Source organism: Cyprinus carpio, chromosome B22 (genome assembly GCF_018340385.1).
Source record: "Cyprinus carpio isolate SPL01 chromosome B22, ASM1834038v1, whole genome shotgun sequence".
NCBI classification, from domain to species: domain Eukaryota; kingdom Metazoa; phylum Chordata; class Actinopteri; order Cypriniformes; family Cyprinidae; genus Cyprinus; species Cyprinus carpio.
Genome location: NC_056618.1, coordinates 11,665,210 through 11,688,924, shown reverse-complemented (window position 1 = coordinate 11,688,924; position 23,715 = coordinate 11,665,210). Strand labels below are relative to the sequence as shown.

At 39.1% G+C, this 23,715-nt stretch overlaps 2 protein-coding genes and 1 pseudogene across 11 annotated transcripts in view; all 3 read left to right on the top strand.

Moving 5' to 3' along the window:
- Positions 1 to 23,715, top strand: part of LOC109103223 (NLR family CARD domain-containing protein 3-like) — a 1,793,396-nt gene that overhangs the window by 1,545,940 nt on the left and 223,741 nt on the right. The gene's annotated exons all lie outside the window — the stretch shown is intronic.
- LOC109081476 overlaps positions 1 to 23,715 on the top strand; it is a 257,452-nt pseudogene that overhangs the window by 42,295 nt on the left and 191,442 nt on the right.
- Positions 574 to 6,608, top strand: LOC122141612 (GTPase IMAP family member 8-like). The gene is made up of 5 exons (XM_042749504.1): positions 574 to 611; positions 1,492 to 2,193; positions 5,699 to 5,803; positions 6,275 to 6,368; positions 6,524 to 6,608. Coding segments are annotated over exons 1-5 (987 nt in total). The 5' UTR covers positions 574 to 610.

Sequence of the window (23,715 nt, the reverse complement as noted above, 5' to 3'; positions counted from 1 at the left end):
CGGCTCTCTGTCAGTGCTTTTGTTTCGATTTCGATTTGTGTTGCTGTGAAAATGGCGTCAGGTAAGAAACATTTCGGATACATATACATACATATATATATGCCACCACGTTTCCTCGATGATTTATGAATTATTTATTAAATATTAGCCAACGGAAGACAGTTGTTAACTTCGTTTAGTTTATTAAATTATATTTCACTGCGCACTAACATTTGTTTAATCGTGTAATTGAAAACCAGGAAGTAACTAAACTTCTGCGTGAGGTGTTTTTCATTAATCCTCGAGTCTTTACACTTATCTTTGTTGATTTCTGGCAATAGCCTGTTTATTAAAATTATATGTAGGCTGTGTCATTGCAGCACTTATGAGCTGAAGTGTAATTCTGACACACTGTAGATGTTCTGAATATAAGGAAAATCATAATTTCACCAATTTAATTAGTGTTGATCTGTGTATCAATAACATTGTGAAGTCACAGGTTTTCAGTGCACGTGCTTTTTAAAATGATTTATAATGGATAAACTATCTGTTCTCTCTCTCTCTCTCTCTGTGTATGATTTTTCTTCTAGCAGCAGCACGTAGACGTAGTCTAGATCTTGTTCGTCCTGACAGTAAGTAAATTAAATTACAAGCAGTAATACTAAGATTTGTCAAACATTTATGTGTTGTGATATTGTGTTTTAACAATTAAAATATAGTTCACCCAAAAATGAAAATAACAATTAGTCCCAATATGTCAACATTTAATAAGTTATGTAAAAAATAAATAAAACCCTTTTTTTCTGAACCTGTACAGTAACTTTGTTTGAGGAACAGATTGATGTAAGTTGTCATTTATTGAAAAATATTCCAGTCTGTCACAGCTGAGATCTCATTTGTGTTTATTTATGTTTTGTGACATCAGGCAGTACTTTTGATACAGTAGCCTTGAGCATAGAGCAAAAAAATTATCTCTGCATATTGCAGCTGAAGCTGTTTCTGTGTGTTGTGTCTTTCAAAAACAAAAAATTATCTGAAGATCTCCAAAGCTTGACAAAATCCTTTGAAATGAAGAAGGCTATAATTCCTCGTCCTGTTGGTGTTTTCTGTGAGATCAGTCTGTTAACTGATGAATAGCATGTTTGAGGCCCTAAGCAGAATTTCCAAGTGCTTCTCACAGAAGTGATTGAGGCTCAGTTAGTGAATCCCTGCTGCTCACAGGGCTCTATGCAGCTGCCATTCTTTAATTATTAGTGAACAAAATGTATAAAAGTCCAAGTACTGATCATCCCAATAGTAAGTCAATAAAATGACTGATGATAACTCTTCAGTATTAAACAAATGGACATATTTCATAGATGTTCTTAAATCTTTTGAAAGGGTTACGTGATATTTTAACCTTAATACTTGTGTTAAATCTGCTAATTCTGTGGAATTTTTATATGAACAGAAAACAGCCGAGTGGGGAACACTTTACTGGGAACAGAAGCGTGTGTCTGTGCTCTTTTTCAGTGAGTGATCTGAGGATTGTTCTGATAGGAAAGAATGGATCAGAAAACAGCCGAGTGGCAAACACTTTACTGGGAACAGAAGCGTTTCACAGTGAAGCTTCATCTTATTCACAGCAGCACAGTGTGAGAATCAGTGGAGAGATGGAGGAGAGACACATCACAGTTATAAACCCTCCTCACCTGCTCCAGCAGAATCTCTCACAGCATCAGATCACACAGACAGTGAGAGAGTGTGTTTCTCTGTCTGCTCCAGGACCTCATGTGTTCATACTCATAATGCAGTATAATGACTTCAGAGAGAACGACAGACACAGAGTGAAATATCTGCTGAACCTCTTCAGTGAGCAGGCCATGAAACACACTATAGTGCTGACTACTGATGAAGACACACGCGGATTGATATATCTGACTTGTTTGATCACAAATAATGCTATTCATGATTTAATAAAGGAGTGTGGAGGAGGACATCTACAGTTTGATACAGTAAACACTAGACGGCGCTCTGAGTTGTTCAGAAGAACAGAAGAGATACTCAAGAAAGAACATGAAGAATTTCTCCTCTGTAACATGTATGAGGATGGAGGTGATGCAACACCAGTGGATGGAGATCTGAGCAGATCTGGAGCTTCAGACAGAGAAGATGACAAAGAGAAGAAGGATTCTGATCTCAAAGAGAGCACAAAAATAGCAAGTGATGGAGGAGGTTTGTCTTTTTCCCCCCCAGATAATACCTCTAAAAAAATATGATCATGAAATACTTTTTTGTCCTTTAATAGTCACAGTGTCGTAGAAACAGGAAATGACTGGGAGAATAATGAGGAGCACTACTGTGTGACTTACTATTTATTCTTCTTACTAATCTGTTTTAAGTTGAAAAGCTTATAAAATTCTTGTAATATAGTGACGAAAGTGAAAAAAAAAGTGAAAAGTGACACACAGCCAAGTATGGTGACCCATACTCAGAATTGGTGCTCTGCATTTAACCCATCCAAAGTGCACACACACACCGTGAACACACACCCCGAGCAGTGGGTATCATTTATGCTGCAGCGCCCGGGGAGCAGTTGGGGGTTCGGTGTCTTGCTCAAGGACACCTCAGTCGTGGTATTGAGGGTGGAGAGAGTGCTGTACATTCACTCCCCCCACCTACAATTCCTGCCGGCCCGAGACTTGAACTCACAACCCCCCACCCCACACTCCTTGAGTATATATATATTTTGAATGGGGTATGTGTGTGTGTGTGTGTGTGTGTGTGTGTTAGGGCTGTCACGATATTAGATTTTTCATATGTGTGTGTGTGTGTGTGTGTGTGTGTGTGTTAGGGCTGTCACGATATTAGATTTTTCATATCACGGTTATTGTGGCCATAATAATTCACAATATCGATATGTCGTGATATCTATAGAAACTCGGTGGGGAAAAAGATATCAGTCAAATTATTTTTTACTTATTGAGTTTTTCTTTTTCACCCAACGAACACAAGGACACTGATAAACGCAGCGCACAAGACTCTGTCTTCTTTGAAGCTCCTATGAAATAACAAGAGAGAAAATACTGTCAAGTTCAACAGAATGATGAATAAATATTAATAACACTTTACAATAAGATGTCATTTGTTAACATTAATTGTATTAACTAACCTGAATCAACAATGAACAATACATTTATTACACAATTTATTAATCTTTGTTAATGTTAATAAAAATAGAGTCGTTCATGTTAGTTCACAATGCATTAATGTTTACAAACACTAATGCTGAAAATGCTGAAATTAACGAACTAATATTAATAAATTCTGTGGAAATATTGTTCATTATTATTTGTTATTTATATATGTTAACTAATGTAATTAACTAATGTTAACTAATGAACGTTCTTGAAGAATGACCGCAGATGAGGCATTAAGTGCATGGTACAATTTTACAGAGTTTAATGTAGCTATGTGGTCACTCGGTTTTTCAAGATCAGTTTTAATCGTGTTATTGTTAATAGATTTGAACAAAATAAGTGTTACTACGCACAGGCTGTATTCATTACAAATACAAAAATAAGACAAGTAAAGAAAATGCGGTACTTATTAAAATAATCACCCTTTACTTCAATATATAAACACAGAAAACCACTGTTAACAGGTTAATATAATGTTTCCCATTCTATGACTAGTAAAATAATGTCAACTTACTCTGATGAACATGGATCTCCTCGGAGTAGCTGCGAGCGCAGCGTTTTATTGTGTGACAGTGTCAGCGTTAAGGCAGGTACTGTCGCTGAGTATTTACATGTGGTGTTATCATAAGAGGCAGTTATACCTTTACTAAACAATAATAGTGCTATATCGTCACATAATAAAAATTTGTTTAACACTTATGCAAGCGAATCATGCCTCACAGCTAAAGTTAAACTGTTAAACTGTAAAACACTTAACAAAACCCATAATGGTAGAATACATACCCTAGTGCTAATGTGCCATATGGCCCGGGTTTGCCAAGCTGGCTAAGGCACAGTAGTTCTGCCATTGCCTCCAGAGTCCCCTGATCCACCTTGGCCTTCGACCGAAGCTCCAATCCGACATGGCCTCCCGAGTCTCCAGGTCCACCATGGCACCCAAACTTGCCTGCCTCGCCATGGCTCCCTGACCATCCCTGAGAGCCTCTCCTTGTCGGCGCTCCATGTCCGTCCTGCCCAGCCTCCAGGCCCCCCCTAACTCTGATTCATCACATCATCTTCTACAATGAAAACAAACACTTCTTTAACAGCGCAGAACACAGTGTCTCCTCAACATGACGTTACACACAACTAGCGGAAATTGTTTGTGGGCAGGTATGACTCTGTTTGTATTCCGCAGGCAGGCAGAGATTATGCAAATGTGTTACCCAGTGACGTATTTATTTATGCAAATGTTTCTTTTTGTAAAAAATGTTTCTCTTTTTCCGCTGTAAAATGTGAACTCGCGATGCCTTGACAGTAGACAATACCTGCTTTTGTAACAAAATGAGTTTGGGGTTCAGAATGTGCTACGTTTGGAGAATAACGCATGGCAGTCAGTTTTTTTGCAATTAACTCTTCATATATAAATGCAAATGTAAATCATTGGTGCATTCCAGCTATAGACAGTAGTCTGTGCTTTAGAAAAGAGATGAAAGACAAATGGCAGGATTTAAAACAGAAGAGGTCTAAAAAATGTTGTTTATTTTTTTTTGTCAGTGTTAGCAGGCCAGGAAGAGAAGAAGATCAAAATCTCCAGATACCAGTAATGTTTTTCTGTGAAGAGTAACAAATCCATGGATCCTCCCATTGTATTCAGTGATGGACCAGTGGCCTCTGACCCTCTGTTAGTATAAACATTTACTAATTTACAATTGGTGTCTCAGAGGAATTATCATTTAACAAATTTAACATTAAATATAATCTCTAAAAATGTGAAAACACTTCACAGGGGTGCACATAAGGAGAGATTTGTATCTGATATATTTCTGATGGTCTCCCATGGTTGTATTGTAATTACTAACATTGTCCTGGGTTTTGTTGCTGTCATCTTTTTTAAAAGCAGAAGGAGACACGTAAAGCTAATCAGATCTGTGGCGTCCCCTCTACATCCCACTATCAGACCCCACATTAGGCATGATAAAACTGAAGCAGTCCTTCAGACCCACACACTAAAGACTGGAGACTGCATAGAGTCAAAAACCAACACAAAACCAGCATGAAGAACAATATGAGAAATTGTTTGAGGGAAAACCAACTGCAAGAGAATGAAACCCTCCTGAACAGGATCTACACACAGGTCTACATCATAGAGGGAGGAGATGAGCGAGAAGGAGTGAATGAAGAACATGAGGTTTTACAGATGGAGAAATCAGCCAGAACGCAACACTCACCAAGACACTCCAATCTACTGCAATGACATTTTTAAAGCCTCAGCTGAAGCAGGATCTGAGGAGGAAAGAGCAGATCAAGACTGTTCTACTAAAGGCATCGCTGGAATCGGAAAAAACCGTCTCTGTGCAGAAGTTCATTCTGGACTGGGCTGAGGGAAAAGCCAATCAGGGATGTAGATTTCATGTTTGTGGCTTCCTTTTCGAGAGCTGAAACTTGATCCGAGATCATCAGTATAGTCTTCACAGACTTCTGCTGGACTTTCATCCTGAACTTCAAGATCTGGACCCAAAGATTTATGAGGAGTGTAAAGTTGTGTTTCATCTTTGAAGGTCTGGATGAAAGCAGAATCACACTGATGTTTTTCAGACGCTCGGGAGTTTGTGATGTGACTGAGACTTCATCAGTGGCTTTGTTGATGTCCGAGCTCATGAAAGGTAGAGCTGCTTCCCTCTGCTCTCATCTGGATCACCTCAGACCAGCAGCAGCCAATCAGATCCCCTCCAAATACATCCACCGTCTGACAGAAATTCAGGGAAATTCACTGAGCCCTCAGAGGAGGAATATTTCAGGAAGAGAATCAGTGAGCAGCATCATAGCCAGCAGAATCATTCACACATCAGAAGAACAAGAAGCCTCCACATCATGTGCCACATCCCAGCTTCTGTTGGATCTCATCCACTGCGCTTCAGAAGCTCCTGGAAGAAGATCTGAGTGCAGAGAATCCCTCAAACTCTGACTGAAATGTACATCCACTTCCTGCTGATTCAGATCAACAAAATGAGAAGCAGAAGTATGAAGAGAGCGATCCAGAGAAACTCCTGCCGTCCAACAGAGAAGTGATTGGGAAACTTGCTGAAGTGGCTTTCAAACAGCTGATGAAATGGCGAATGTTCATTTTCTATTAGGAGGACTGACGGAGCGGCCAGACGTCACTGACGCCTCAGTGGTATTCCTGGATTTGCCTGAGATCTTTAAGGAGGATCTGTGGATTCATCAGAGGTAATTCTACAGCTTCATGTCATCTGAGTGTTCAGGATTGTTCTTGCTGCTTTCCATTATTTACTGCTCTTTTAAACAGCAATGGAGACCCTTAAGGTATTTTTTTTTCATTGCACAATTTACATAAAGTCAGTATATCACGCCTTGAGAGCAAGAATGGACGGTCTGGATCGGTTCCTGCTGTTTCCTGCTGGGCATCTCACTGGTAGTCCAATCAAGAGACTCTTCAGGATCTACTGACCACACAAGAACAAAGCTCAGAGACCATCAGAGAAACCACAAGCACCGGTACATAAAGAGAAGATCAAAGATCCAAATGATATTTAATCATCTCCTCTCAGCTTTGTCCATCTATCATACGGGCCGCGAGTCTGCTGGAAGTGAATAGATCAAAGTCCGTCCGAGAGAGCTTCAGATTTGGTAAAATCAGACCAACACTCAGAGAAGCAACTCCTCCTGCTACCGGGGCTCAACAATTTCCTCAATTCTTCATAACTGGCAGAGGAAGCCCGCTGGGCTGATCTGAAAACCCCATGAAACTACACTGGCATAACGCCTTGAGGGGCGAAAGAAGACTTGATACCAGCTGTGATCAACTGCAGCAAAGCAGCGGTTTAGTTTTTATACATGTACGGTGTGCAGTTGTGAATGTCAAGAAGTAATAATGAGATCATGAAAGGACAGTTTAAGAATGATGGGGTGATGAATGTAGGTCTCATGTGGGGTGGACTCGCATGGAAGCTTGGGGGGCCTGTACTCTCACTGATAAGATCTGGACACTGTGGTCATAGCCCTAGCAAACCTCCAACTGTGTCCTAACAGAGCCTGGACCTGGAGTAACAAGCACTCGGACAGGATGCTGGAGTTAAACTTCTTCTCTGAGGGGGAACTGAAGAGATCCAACCTTTCCTCTGCATATACTGGAGTTTTTGAAGAAGATTTAATCTTTGATATAATACAAGGCTCGGAAAGGTTTACATTTTCCACATACTTGTTCAACGAAGGTATGACTATTTCTGGTGGCATTACTTGCACTTATTTAACATTTATTTAAAATTAAGGTAAATACTTTCCAATAAGGTTGTATTAGTTCATGTTATTTAATGTATAACTACCTTGAATGATCATTGACAATACATTTGTTGAGAGTCTTTAATATCTTTGTTCAACTTTTTCTGATATCCTACCCTCAGCCCCATATTATGGGAATTCTTACTATTGATTCTGTATGAGTTTTATTAATCAGTTTTGTTCCTGAAACAACTCTCCAATGTTGAAATACATAACATTTCACATATTATCACGGTGCCTTCTCGGCGAGAACCATCTATCTGAGCCACTTATAAATTACTAAACATCACTGGTTTAATAACTGACAGACACTAGGTTAAGTTTTTTAGAATTAGTGGCCCATTACTGGTTCAACAAGATGTAGTTTGCCCCTCTTATTTTAGCGGCCACTGAGAATGTTGTAAAGCGTCTTTCATCCTCCTGTTGTGGAGATTATTTGACTTGTTGTGTGTATGGTGTGTGCACGTTCTAATCAATCTGTAGGTTGTGTCATGCTGTATGGTGACCGAGGAATGCTGTGTGATGTTGTCTTCATCTGCTGAGTTCAAACCCCTCCCACCCTGAGAGAGCTTGATCTTAGTGCTTACCATCAACCCAGGACCCGCAGTACGATCCCATCTTGCTCAACCACAAACTGGCAGTAATCACAACTATATACTGAAGATACTCAAGTATGTTTTGGCAGTTAACAGTGTTTTACCTCAGCTCACGAATACGGGCTAATCTCAGGCTGGGTGATCTAAGTTACATTAGCAGATGAGATGTACACATACAGTACTTTAACGAATTGTATGAGTCCTTCATTTGTGTGATTGGTGTGAAGTAGCTGCTTGTCTAAAATTCAGCTTTTGTAGAAGAAACGGGGGGGTGATTTTTTTTTTGAGAGAGTTTTAAAACGATTTTAACCTGTTTCAAAGAACATTATATTGTTGTAAGTCGGTACTAAAACAAACGAAAATGTTATGGTCACCCGTACGTTTTGTCGACCCGCGTCTTGGTGCAAATAACTCCTAAAGGTTCGCAAGATGCATTCTCTTCACAAGTAACTGATAATGAGGCTACCTCAAAGGAGAAAACCCCCAAACTAACAAACCACGTTAAAAGACCGACACCAAAGAATCAAAATAAAGCTTTCAAGCAGGTATGTTTCACAGTGTTTCCCTACACTGGGAAACATGCAGAACTGAACCGCAACCCAACAGATTTTCAAAATGCCTTTACTTCGTTGAACTAACATGAGCACACACATCATGTTAAATTCTAAACCCGGTGGTGGTGGGGTTTTTGATAATATCCTGTAGTTCTTTTAGAAAACCGACTGTACTTCAGAAATTATGTACGTCATTTTATTTATACGTAGCCTAATGCTGAGCAGTGTTTGTGAGCGCAGGCCTCACGCTTATATTACATAAGACATATACACTAATTCGCCTTGGCTACCAGCAGTTTCATTGCACGAATGTCGTCCATAGGCCGCCGTCCATCTTGGAACCGGAGCCCTTCCTCTTTAATGCATCAGCGGCACAGGAGGCAAAGGTCTAGCAGAAATAAAATCACCATAACTCGTCATGAATGTATTTTTCTAGGTTAAATTTTTGTTTTGGTTGGTCGTTCCAGGTTCAGACATGGTTATTATCATTGAGTCCAGAGGGAAAAGTAAGGTTTTTTCTATTAGATAATCTACTTTTCCAAAAATATAATGGCATAGTGCTAGTAGGCCCTAGTTTTTATTAGTCACATTCGTCCACTGGAGTAAACTTCGAATGAACTACGCTACTTAATTTAGCCTACTGCTGCAAAATTGCCTACAATGGTGCTGACTAGTACATGTTAATTTAAACATTTAAATTGTATGTGTGTCTTAAATATGATACCACAAAGCAATTGCAGTTGGACAGCAACTCACAAAATTTGAGAGGAAAACATCATGTGTAACGTTCGATACGTTGATGTGCCAAAGACCGTTCAGTCCCTTTTCTGTATTCCTGTCACAGCAATACGTGTGCCACATTAAATAAGTAGGGACTACCGTCCTCCTTCTCACAGAAACCCTCCTCCCCCCCTCTAAATCAGAGTAGGGTTTTAATAGTTAAATATTCATTGTATTAGTTAACTGGGACAATACAAGGTAGTAGTGAGACAAATGTAACGGGAAAAGTTATCTAAATGCCACTTGTCAGGTCAGAGGGATCCTATTTAGTGACTGCCTTCTGCCACACCTCTGCCCCAAAAAAAACTCCTCCCTTTAGTCAAGACAGAGAGTGCGATGATAACTTAAAAAAATATTCACTTTGAACAAGCTGGAATTAAAGAAGTTGTTCGTAATCTTAAAAAAAAAATTATCAAACTGACTAAACTATCAAATAGTTGGCAATTAATTTAAACGACTAATCGTATAATCTTTACAGCTCTAATGCAGTGCATGGGTAATATCTTTTACTCATTTATCCAGGTTTTCCCTTGTTAATTTCTCACCTATCTGTGCATGTTGTTAAATGGAAATGCAACATGACCTTTTTTGAGAACATTTGTAAAAAAAAAGTCACAAGAACATTGAGCAGAAGGAAAGACAACAGATAGCAATGCGGGGAGACCTATGATGTGGAATGATGGAATAACCCCTCACATTGACATTACCGAAAATTTTTCTCTGAATGAAGTCCCCATATTTTTTCAAGTAAACACTTGCGCTAAAGGAATCAAAACACACTGGAACAGCAGAAGCGGACATTTTTTAAAACAACATCATCAAGGAAAGGATACTGAACCAAGAACTTGATCATGACATTCGTCAAAGACCATAGTTTGTAAAAAAAATCCAGAACTCTCCATCTACTCTATGGTTGTATTGCTAACTTCTCTACAACTCTCTAACACTGTTGTCTCTTACGCCGTATACTGCAAGTGAAGATTAAAATCCCTGGTATGCTAATGTTTGGGGGCAATGAGAGCTTGGCTACCTCAATACTGCTTGCAGCTAGATTTTAGATGTTTTCTTCTTAAATACTGACATCCTATTAATAGTTTATTTACTCTGTTGATATTACCCAGTGAGATGGTTGATGTGTTAAGATTAATATATAGTAATAATAAAAAAGTGCATTAATTAATTATTAATCATATATATATATATATTTTCCCTTGCACTAACTGGTACTATTAGATTCTACTTTTACATAATGACTCAGACTTGCTGATAGCATCTTTAATTAGTATAAGTATACAATGATACACATCTTAGGTATTTTACCTTACTTGGGGAGAACAAAAACTAAACTAAACAAAAAAAAAACCTCTTTGAGCGATGAAGTGGAGTGCCATCGTTCAGCCTCAACTTGGGGTTCAAGTAAGCTCGGGCTTCAGTCATAAAACCTAACAGTCTTCCCAGTTGCAGAAACCTAGTGGAGCCTTAAAAAGTCTCCCCGCATCATTGGTTTTTGCTGTTCATAATGTCGAACAATCTGTCAATCACCTTTAAACACAAATATTCCTCATTACAGCTGGTTATGATTGTACAGTTCAAAGAATATATAGAAGGTAAACCTGTTAGGACAGAGCAGATGTTAGCTGCTTTCAGAGGTGGGTAGAGTACCCAAAAACGTAGCTCAAGTAAAAGTAAAAGTACTAGTCCTGAAATAGTTACTTGAGTACAGTAAAAAAGTATCGGTATATATATATATATATATATATATTTATATATATTATATATATAATATATTATATATCTATAATATATAAATTTTTTTTTTTTTTCATCAGCCTTTATGCCTAGTCTTCAGTGTCACATAAATCCTTCAGAAATCATTCCAATATGTTCATTTACTATCAATGATGTTCTTTTAGCTTTCTCATTCATCAAGAAGCCTAGACAAACTGCTCACACCACCGGTTCCAAACACTATTAAGCATCAAACCGTTTCTAGTCGCTGGTAAATAAATCAATATATTAGAATGATCTCTGAAGGATCTAGACTCTGAAAACTGGAGAAAAAGAAACAGCTGATGAAAATTCTGATTTGCATCACTGAAATAAATTATATTTTAAAGTATATTAAATTATGTATTATATATGTAAAAATAAACCTCTGACACGGAAAAGAGTGAAAACTCCTCACATGACGGCTAAAGTTTACTCCGAAAATCTGAACATAACGAACCAAATGCACAGTGACGGATCTTCTTCCATCTGTTCTGCAAATGTAAACAAATGTATATTCTGCAAGCGTAGGCCTAATATTGTGGAATTATCAATAATAAAAATAATGTGTGTCTAGGTGAAAGCATTCCTCCTGGAACACAGAGCTAACGCGGGTTTGGAGGGTAATTCATTTTACTTACTCTGTGACAGCTTATTAATGTAAAACTTACAAATTGTATTTAATTTATAAGTCATACACATACAACAAATTGGTAACGTTCTAGTCGTGTATCGTGTACTGTAATCAAATGAATGCCTAAGTTATACCTTGTTGAACCGTAGACAGCACACGCTGTGTTCATCTAATAAAGATCTTCATCATTGCTCTTGATGTTCTTAAACTTTCTGTTATCTGCTCTGAGTGAACCGCTTCAGACGCCTCAGCACGCGCTGGCAGGGAACTGAACGAATCATTCAAACGTGATTTCATGAACCAATGCACTGGTTTGCCAACTGGTTTGCATCAAGCTTTTGAACAGAATTGACTCAAAGAATGAATCTTCGCGAATGAGCATCGCTTATTGCCCAGAGAAAAAGTAGACGGCACGTTTGGAATAAACTGCAAGCATTTAATAACTTTGTATTGCATTAAGATAAGTAACGGAGAGGGGAGCGTGACCCACAGTAACGAAGTAAAAAGTACAGTTTTTTTTCCACTAACAATTTACATAAGTAAGAAGTAAAAAACGTACCCATCTTTAAATATACTCCAAAAGTAATAGTTACCCAAAAAATGTACTTGAGTAAGAATGTAACGAAGTAATGTAACTCGTTACTACCGCACCTCTGGCTGCTTGTTTAGGAGAATGACAGAATATAGCAACCCTGTCATTGGGGAAAACAGGCTTTAGGTCAGGAGCATGACTGGCTGGCAATCTCTGTTTTTTTTGTGGTAGCCTGGAAGAATCAGCTGCTGTTAAGTAGGGGAAAAGGTGACTGAGCAAAGCTGACCATCCTGATGCCACAGGCATTGGCAGAGAGAAAAGACTGTTCGAAAAGGATTAAGTGCTTGAACCACCAGCTGAGGGATGGATGACACAGATGATTTAGACATGAGCAGAAAATTTCCACTTTCAGAAAACAATTATCAATCAATTGTCATACTTTTTGCACATTTCATTTCCACTAAAAAAAAAAACTATAATAACTGAAGAAATTAGATCGTAGGAGAACATTCTTCAAACTGCGGACATCCAGTTTCCATGAGGACGCAAAGAGCCATCTCCACCGAGTCAACTCAGTGTGTGGGCCGCCACTGACACCTTCATCTTCTGCCCCTCAAAGTTGATGTGTTTTCTGGTGATTTTTGTTTGGCTGCGTGAAGACCCTCGTGTTCCTGAACATGCATTCAACTTCTGATATGTTTTTTTCCATTTAACTGTCCCTGCGGGACTGACCGGCATGGAGCTGTAAGCTTGCAACGTGTTCCCTAGCCAATTTTAACATATGGCAAGGGTCCATGATCACAAACAACATTTTCCCCTGAAGAAGGGTGGACAAAATATGTCCTTGAGAGGCTGATTCAGCTTTAGCTGGCATCCGACATCATACACATGTTAATGTTCGATATATGTCCGTCCATTTGTGACACACACAACTTTGATGCCACGTTAATGGAAGTGCCTCCAAGGCGTGTAGAAAGCAAAATCCTTTGTGTATCTGGTCTAAGTGTATCTGGTCAAATGCAGCGTTAAAGCAAATTCCCTTTGAGTAGGATTGAAGGCATGGTCGTGCTTGAACAGTTCAACTGGAAGGTCTGGAGAGTTCAGGGAAATAATAATAAATAAATTATAAGTTTTTCACAGAGACCTATTTCAAATTGATTTAGAGACAACTTGATCATATGCATTTTTTTTGTACGACCAACAGAACAAAACATTTATCAGGTAACAATATTGAGACAGCAAATCAAACTGTGTGAGATGAGACATACTACTACAAAAGGGCTCCAGACTAACTTTTTGCATTGGTTGCACTGGTGCGCCTAACTTGTTTTATTTAGGTGCATCCAAATTTGAATGTAAAATTTGTAATCAGTTGTGTAAGCTTGTTTTCTGAACAGTAAGCCTAAATGAACTAAGTTGCCCATACCTAGGCAGTTAGCAACACAAACTTGAGAGGTGCAATACAGCAAATAAAACTTAACTTGTTGCTGCGTGGCACACAGCGCTGCAGGTTAAAAATTGTAGTTGTCCCCGATAAAATTGTGTCGCACTCTAGAGCCCTGTACAAAATTATAAATGGCTACACATGCAAAAGAGAGAGGGAGAATCAAGTCAGCCAACCAGAGTAGAAATTCAGCTTTTGCTCCAGTTCCTCCTCCGTCAGCATCTTGTTATTTTTTAAATCCTCCAAGGAGCCCACTGTCTTCTTTTTTCTTCTTTCCCTGTCCTTCGCATTTCTCAAGTCCCGTCGTAACTTCTCCACGTTCTCCTGAGACGCAGCCAACTTCTCTTTTGCTTTAACTGGGTCAAAGGCATACGTATGATCCTGAAAAATATTTACAAACTCAGTAACTTCAAATTCACTTCAAACAAACTTCAAAACTCCTAACTTCTGATAATGTCACTGTTACATCCCCAAGCATCCAAAGGTGGTTTAAAATCATTTCACTTACTAAGATTGACTGATCAAAGAGGTCTGGTCTTACAAACTCCCTGACAGGTGTGTTGGACCATGGGTGTGGAGCTTCTTTGTTTTGAACGTTCTGGTTAACCTGGATGAACTTGGGCTGCTGGGAGAAAAGGGAAATTGTTTTGAGCTTATAGGAACACCGTAATCAATTACAAAATGTTGTGTTAAAAAAAATTGCTGTGACAAACTTTTGAAAGATGATCAGTAAAGTTAAAAATGGATGGGGTCGCTCCTTGCCGTAAACGGATGGTCTGTCCAGTCCTGTCAAAATCTTCAGGCCGAAAATGACAGCTGCACAGTAAGGTGCGGTCTTTTGGCTTGAAGCCCTCTCTCCTGAGTGCTATTGTCCACGACTGACGTCTCTGTTTATCAATTGGAATATACAGACAGATTCAGATTCAGATTTATTTTATTAAATGCCATGTCAGCAAATCAAAGCTATTTCATGGCAAAAATTCTATTACAAAAACACAAATATCATATAAATACAATAAAAAACCACAATACAAATATAAACAGCAAGTCATATTATAATTTTCTTTTTTTAATTAACATATATAAAAAAAAATCCAAACCTTTTCAGGCATATATCATTAATATGTTCTTAAGTGAAGTAACTTCATAAAAGAGCATTCTGCTTGTGTTAAGAGTGTCCAGGACAATCTAATAAAATATGTTTGACAGATAAGGGAATCTGGCTGAAAAGGTTTGTTGACCTGGTTTTTTTTGTTGTAAACCGTTTTCTGTTTTTTTCCCCGTCACGTCGTAGCTCCATCAATACAGTCGAGGTAAACAGCCAGAACCAGTATGTTTGGATAAACTTGTTCAGGTGGACATTTTAACTTAAGACTCATCTCCGTTCGCCAAGAATGCTGACTGAAGTTAGCATAGCATGCTAGCTGGAAATAGACGGAGACTGAACTCGGCCACACAGCGCCAGTCGGAGAAACTATTGAACAGAGACCAAAACAACAGTCCACATTTCCAACATCTTACGATCATATTACATTGATATAAAATATCTGTTCATTGTCAGTTTTTTTCAAAAACTAATGAGTAACTAGCATGGATTAGTAGCGGTCATTAACCAAGGACTGACGCAAAGAACCAACGTAACCAGAAATAAAATTTTGTAACATTCAATATCATAAAACACATTCTCACTTGTGAAATGTAATCCCTTGCTGTCTGGGTTTTAGATTTCTTTCATTTGAACATCCATACGCAGCACTAAAGTCCAGCATCGTCCATGAATTCAGAGTACAGGCGGAGATAGCAGCGTTACCTAGCTAACGTTACTTCCTATGACAAGACCCCTGTTCCAAGATGGCAGCGGTTTTGACGCATGCTTAGAACCCCAAGGTGACATCCAGTATATATATCTATTGATTTGATTACAGCCGTTACTTGGGAACCTCTCTCTCTCTTTGCTCTACAAGCACCTCCTGCTGGCAGAGAATGAATTTGCATATGCCGCTGTGGAAACACCGCTTCTGTTATGAATACTTACTATGAAATATTTTTTATTGAATGTCGTATTGAAATGAACGCTGTTATTAGAGGAGTTAATCGTTAGCATAAGCGCGCTAACGCCAATACAATGAGCATTAGAATTAGTTTCTTTATTAACTATTTAATGCTCCTATAACTTTTATTAGGAGAAAAAACAGGATGGCATAATGATATTTACTATTTTTACACACCAGACGCTTTTTAATGAATTGTGAATCTAAAATATTTGTGCTAAAGAATGCACAAATGGTCAACATTGTTTGTGTCATATCCAGTCAGAAAAGCATTCTGGGCTTTTCTTATTGTGCTATTTTTTTTGCTAACTAAATAAAATTCAAAACCCCTTTTAAAATTAAATATGTACACAGTTTTGGATTAAATTAAACTATAGTCAAAATTTTTTATTTAGCATGTTTTTGTGTTTTGTTTTGGTACCGAAAACTGGTACCGAGAACCGTGGATTTTTACTGGTATTGGTAGCGAATAGTGACATCTTGGTACCGTGACAACACTAGTGGCTTATATTTGTCCTCTTTCTAGGTTGGAACATGGAGGCAGTTTTAGAATTACACCAGGACTGAGGAAATGTAGGTCTCTTTCTCTCTTACACACACACACACACACACACACACACACCTGTGGAAACATTCTTTAATAAGAATGTTAGATATAATAATGTTTGAAACATACATATTAGATATATAAGAATTTATAACATGTATATAAGATTTTTTCTCTGAGGTTCAGGTAGGTTTAGAGTTGGTGTAGCTTGTGTAAGGATCCACCCCCAATTGGCCCCAAGATGGAATTCAATTGGTGGGTGAAGGTATAATATGTTTTAGGTCTTTTACTTGCGCTTCTGCAAAGTTCTCATTTAATTTATCAGGATTTAGTTTTAATTTTAGTCTAGCTCCCTGTTTAATCTGACTCTCCAATGTTCAAGTGATCATTAAATTTAGACTGTATTTCTAATTGAAACTGATCACAAATATTGATTATGTATTAATTTAAATATCTGATTATTTTAATATCCCATACTTTCATTATTCATTCATTATGGACCTGGGTGCCACATAGAAATTACTCAGAGGATGAAAAGTGAACTATACCTTTAAGTTGGCTGCCACATTCTCACTCGTATAAAAAGTTGTAGTTTCCTTTAGTCACACAGCTGCAACTTGCTTAGTCGGTGATAGTCATAAATCTGAAGGTTCCTAATGATGTGCACCCTGCTCCATTCATTAGTACTTTGGAATGATCCATCCACAGATTTGTGGAAACACCAAACTGCACTTTAATCTACTAGAAATAATGATTTCAGAAGAGATCAGAATAAATCAAATATAACAATTTATATGTCAGGTAAAAAATCTGCCAATTAAATAATTAGAAGCCAATTCAGAAAGGATAATGAAATTGTGAATCACATTGTAGTCACATGGCACTATATGTTCCTGTACATGGATTACTGTAACTATATTGGAAATAGCCAAGTGTTCCATGTAGGAAATAAACAAATTCAACATAGTCCACATGTAACTTAAAATTGCTGAATAATTCCAATGTTTCGATTATTCTATTTTACTCTCCATCAGATTCCCATCAGCTCACTCTGGGAGCTGAACACAGTGAATGAACGCATCTGTCTGTCTGAGAGCAACAGAGTGATTACATTCACTGGCACAGTCCAGCCGTATCCTGATCCATCCAGACAGATTTGATGGATATATTCTCAGGTGTTGTGCAGAGAGAGTGTGTGTGGACGCTGTTACTGGGAAAATTCAGTGGAGTGAACTATGTGTATATATCAGTGTCATATAAGAGCATCAGCAGGAAGGGACGGGGGTGTTGAGTGTTTGTTTTTGGATCTAATGATCAGTCCTGGAGTTTAATCTGCTCTCCCTCCAGATACTCATTCAGTCACAATAACATAGAGACTGATCTCCCTGTGAAATCCATCAGCAGTAGAATAGGAGTGTATGTAGATCACAGTGCAGGAACTCTGTCCTTCTACAGCGTCTCTGACACAATGAGCCTCATCCACACAGTCCAGACCACATTCACTCAGAACTCTCTATCCTGGGGTTTACTGTTTGTTATGGATCATCATTGAAACTGTGTTGATGCATCAGAACAGACTGACAATAGCTCTTTTACATTACTATGAGTTACAATTAACAACAGAGCCATAACTTAAATGTAATTTTTTTTTTTTTTTAAACATAAAACATTCAACTTAAAAGATATATGCAAACATGTAATTGCACATAATGCAGTTTTTAAATTAACTTCTAATTATACAATTTCGATTGTTGTTGAAATAGACCTATATTCAATTTCACAGTAGCTGTCATAACTTGTTTTATAACAGTTAGTAAAATATAATGATATTATAGTCTAATTTTCTCAAAATGCTATTTTCTAGACTTCATTTCTCTAGTGAACTATACGAGCTGTGAACACTGATGACTTGCCTGAGGTAAATAAGTGCTACATATCATTGCATTGCATACGAATTACACGAAGCATGAGTAGGGTTGGCTGTCGTTTTGGGTTCTTTTTTACGATACAGGTGCCTGAACCAATGCTTAAAAAAAAAAAATTAAATACCCAAAATAGCATGGATTGTTATTAGTGCTATAAACACATTTAATTTCAATTTCATTCACACTGGATGCTGGGGGACTATGGAATTACCTTTGTGCCAATTAAAATGAACATAATTTTTCAAGAAACTTGTGAAAATAGGAATTGAAACCAAATAAAATGTCCTTGAAACAAAAAAAATAAATACATTTTGTTTATGATACACTGCATGTTTTGCAACTCTAGAGTTTTCGTTTACGCTTCTGAAGTTTTAATGCGCTTCTAGAGTTTTCGTTTACGCTTCTGAAGTTTTCGTTTACGCTTCTGAGTTTTTATTTACGCTTCTTAGCACAGACAAATGATATCATCATCATCATCATCATCATCATCATCAATCATCATCGTTATCAGGATATTCGTGGTAAGTTTTCTTGATTTAGCCCAATCATTACAGGACCTGGTTATGCTTACTGCTTACAGTTACAGTCTTTCAATTAATTCATATTTGCTTCGATTAGTTCATATTTCCCCCCCAGCATATAGAGTAATGTACAGTACTGAATGTACACTCTTAGGAGGTTCAAAAATGAACCTTTTGAGGTTCCGGGAGATTGCAACTGTGGGGGGACCTTAAAGGTTCATTTTGAGCCTTTTGAAAGGTTTTAATTGGAAACTTCCACTTAAAGGTGGATTAATGGCCCTCATCAGTTCCTTTTTGAACCTTTTTCTAGATAGCAGCATTAGTTATTATCATATTATTAATATTATACATTACTAATAAATTTGACTAGATACACAGAAAACCATGACTGTCCATAAATGTTTAATACAGAAATATATATTTACAAACAAACCAACAACACATAATTAAATAAATAAACAACCATCAATATCATGCATTTATATACATATACATTAATTTAATCAAAAATACAAAAAAATAAATAAATAAATAAAAAAATTGGTAGGTGCGCATATTGGTTTTGGCATTGTGATACATTAAACAGTTTTCAATGAATGTCAGGGTGTCTCATATTCAGTGTTGAACATGAAGTGTGGAGCTGTGTTCACATCGTCTGCTTCACAGACCTCTTCTTTTACCCCTTCCATCATTATTTCTAAAAGAGACTCTGCATTCAAGGCACATCCCTTTATAAACAACACATGGTTGGGTGTATGTGGTTCCCTTTCAGTCAGTCACGTTCTACGTTACGTCAGAAAGAGAATGACGATGGGGTCTCGAGTGGTAACAAAACGAGCCAATGGTACACAATGTACCTTGGTCTGAGGGATTCGCATCACGAGCTCCGCCCCGCTGTGTGGGTATATATAAGGAGCAGCGCAAGCAACTCGCATTCAAGCTTTCCGCTTCGGAGCCGAGCACATCGCTTCAGGCGTGTAGCCAGTAATGGGCCAGGGCAGCACTGGCCGTGCCCACATTACTCACTGCCCCGCCCAGGCAAGTTTGATTAAAATACAGTTTTAGTTATTTTTAATTATTCAAATGTATTTAAGAAAATATATTAATATAAACCTGATTTATTGTTGACGGTGTGTGTGTGTGTTTAATTTGTGGTTTTCCGAAATAAAATTGAGATTGTTGAAGCAAGTTGTAGAAAGCGTCCCTCCTGAACATAGGCCTAACTGGTTGCTATGGTTGCTAGGGCGACAGGAAGACTCTCTGAGCGGCGGGCTCTGGCGGCCTTAGCCAATTTGTATTAACATCACCATAATAATGGCTAAACAAGTTTCTTTAATGTTTTATTTAAAAAAAAAAAGAGTTGAGGAAGAAGACACGCCACTGCCTTCATCTGTCGAGTCCACCCAGCCCAGTTCTTCAGACTCATTAAACCCACAAGAAGCTAGTCAGGCGGCTGGTGGTGGCCGCAGCTTGCTCTTGCCCTGGCGGCAGTGCCAGTGCTCTCTCCCGGTCAGCCTGACGCGGTGTTACCCACCGATCTAACTGCAATAGATGAACCACCTTCACACCCAATCTGAAGGTATTTCCCTGCACTTTCAAATGGAAATCAAGGAGTTTCTCATCAAAGTGGTTATGGACATTTTTCTTGGTTGGAGTACAGTGTAATTAAGGACGCGATTTTCTGTAAAATGTGCAGACATTTTCCCAGCGGAGCTGACAGCCCATTTGCGAGAGAGGGGTTTGTGGACTGGAAGCACTGCGGCAGGCATGTGAAAAACACCAGATGAGCAAACCCCACTCCGTTTCACTGGATAAATTTCAAGGCTACAAGGCCAACCAAACTGCAGGTCGGGGAAATGTGTTAAATCAAATGAACCGTGATGCCATGGACTATTCATTTATTGAAAGGAATCGGGACCATCTAAAAGTTGTTTTAGACATTGTGCTGTTTGTGCCAAGCAAGGCAGGACATCCCCTACGTGGACACAGGGAAAATGAAGATGCTTTCAATAAAGGAAACTATATAGAACTGTTCCTGTGCAAAATATGATCCACGGATCCGAAATCGCTCTAGAGCAGCTGCCCAGAAACGGAACTTTGATGAGCCCAGATATACAAAATGACCTGCTGGAGTCCGCAGCCTCATTGCTGTTGCGTAAAATCAAAGCAGAGTCTTGTGAAACACCTATTATGCTCTTATGGCAGATGAATACAAGGATGAGTCAAACTGTGAACTGGGTGGCGGTTTGTGTGAGATTTGTTCACGCAGGGAAAATAAAAGAAACGGGCAATCGGGTTCATGGACACAAGTGACCTGAGCACAAGTGGTATTTCAGAAAAGATACTACAGGTGATTGAACCACTGCAACTGGACCCATCTCTGTGTGTTGGCTTCGGTTTCGACGGAGCATCTGTTATGTCAGGAAACAAGAGAGGTGTGCATGTGATTTTGAAACGAACTTTTCCTCAAGCATTGTATGTCCACTGCAATTCTCACCGATTGAATCTGGTACTCTGTGCAACATCAAAGGTGTCTGGGCATGTCAACATTTTTTAATACACTCAACAATAGAGCGATCCACAGACACGCGCTGGAGCTCCAAATCCCAAACACTCACCAAAGCACCAAGCTTCATCCAGGACGCCGGTGCTTGGAACTTGAGCGATCCACAGACACGCGCTGGAGCTCCAAATCCGGAGCAGTGAGCAAAGTACTGATGTTACTTGACGTAATATTAGAAGTGCTTGCTGAGTATGCGGAAAGCTGCGGCCAGTCGAAGGTTGAGGCGCAGTCCCCCGCTGAAACAAATACAAACAAAAAAGTTATTATTTTTACTCGTCACATTTGGAAAATTATTTCAGACAAGCGATTTTGCCACACAAGGTTTACAAAGCCCAACATTGTCAGTTCCTGAGTGCATCAACCTAATTGAGGGACTAAAAGAGAGCTTTGCTCGGTTTAGAGACAATCCAGTGTGTGATTTTGAGCAAGTAATGAAGCTAATGGAAGAGTTGATGCAGAAAAATGAAATCACGAGCTGGGACATCACACCTCAGACCAGAGTGAGAAAAGTCTCGGCAAGTCTTGCAGGATCAGGTGGTTACAACTAGTTTGGGGAAGCAACAAATGTGAGAAATGATGATGACCTAAGACATATATGGAACGACATCCTTGACAGACAGCTGACAGAGCTGGACAATCGTTTCCAAGAGGATCAGTATGGAATAGGGCAAAGCAGCAGCGACTTTTTCCCACAGTCTAAGACTTTTGCAGAGAAGGATTCTCTGCGGGCCCCGTGTGATCACTTTCATATATTGGTTGAGGATGCTGAAACTAACAGTATTCATTGAGCAACTGCGTCGGAAAATAGCCAATAGCCTGGAATTTTCGTCCCCTCATGGAAGTATTGGACATTTGTGCTCCTGACATATTCCAAACTCAAGAAACTACTTCAAGTCATCATCACCCTTCCCATGACCTTCTTGTAGTGTTGAGAGACTGTTCTCCACTGCAGGTAGGAAAAACAGACCTCAGAGCATCCATGAGTACTACCCGCCTCAAAAACCTGTGCCTTTTGTCCTTTGAAAAAGAACTTTGTGACTCTTTGGACTATGATGAGAGAATTTCTGTTTTCAACACTAAACCCAGGTGCTTGCGTCTTGTTTTGTAGAATGAAAACAACAAAGGTAGGCCCTGTTGTTTAACCGTGAAGTGATTTAACTTAGTGGTGTGTTTGTGTATAGCTGTATGCCCTTATAGGCTACATTGTTTAAATGAATTGCTATTTTTTTGGCACAAAAGCTTAATTTCCACCAGGCTGATTGCATTGTATATGGTTGATTTAACAGAAATTAGGGAGTGTGTTATTTATTTCAAACCATGCTCTGCTGAGAGTTTTCATTATTTGAATTTCTTTTACTTTTACTGCTGACTAACTTGAATAAAATAGACAGGTCATTGTCTATGCTGGTGGTTTTTCCAGCCTTTATTGAGCTCTGTTGGTTGAACATGATGATTAGACAGTGTTTTGTTATTGCCTTTACCGAATATTGCAAAATAAAGGTGTAACTGTTTTTTGCAGTTTTTCTATTCTTTTTTCCACTCTCTAAGGTTATTTAAGTCATATTTTTTCTAGGAAAAACTATAGGCCCACCCACTTTTTTAATGGCCCGCCCAAAATACAATTTCTGCCTACGCCACTGCATCGCTTTGCTGCTTTCATCGGTTCAGTGGTTACAAGCGAGTCAGCTGGTGTTGGTGTGATGGCGTGATTCAGCGGTGGTTCGTCTGGGTTTCCTGCATGTCAGCTCCCGTGCTCCCCTGAGCGCTTCAGCACCACTATGAGCTTTTTCCTGTCTCTAAAAGAGTAAACGGGTTGAATTTGCGTCTTTTTAAAGATGTTATTTCGCCCGTGTGTTTCTGGGTGCGGTCGATATATCGCTCCTCGTGATGGCCACGATCGCTGTGTCACGTGTCTGGGCTTTTCAGCACGCTGAGACTGCGTTTGTGGATGACTCATGTTCTCATTGCGGGAACATGAACATCTCGGCGTTAAGATCGAGACTCAATTATCTTAAAAGGTATAGAGTCCCCCTCTGCCACACCCCCGTTCTAGCTCCTCTTCTAGTAAGAGGGCTACTTCGGCTGGTGGCCAGGTGATCTGAGGGTTACCGTGTGGGCTTCCCCGACGAGCCAGCCTCCTCGGGCCACACCCCCCTCAACCCTCTCAGGTTCCTGACATATCATTCGGGGCCCAGGAGGAAGACCAGATGTGTAGCGCCGCATCACAAGGAAGACCAAATGTCGATCGCTGCATCACAAGGTGGGCTTGAGTCCTCAGGAGATGAGGATTTGGCTGCGTTGCTTCCCTCGGGAGTTGCCAGCGTTGCCCGAGTCCAATCCCGAGCTGACAGCCGTGCTTTTC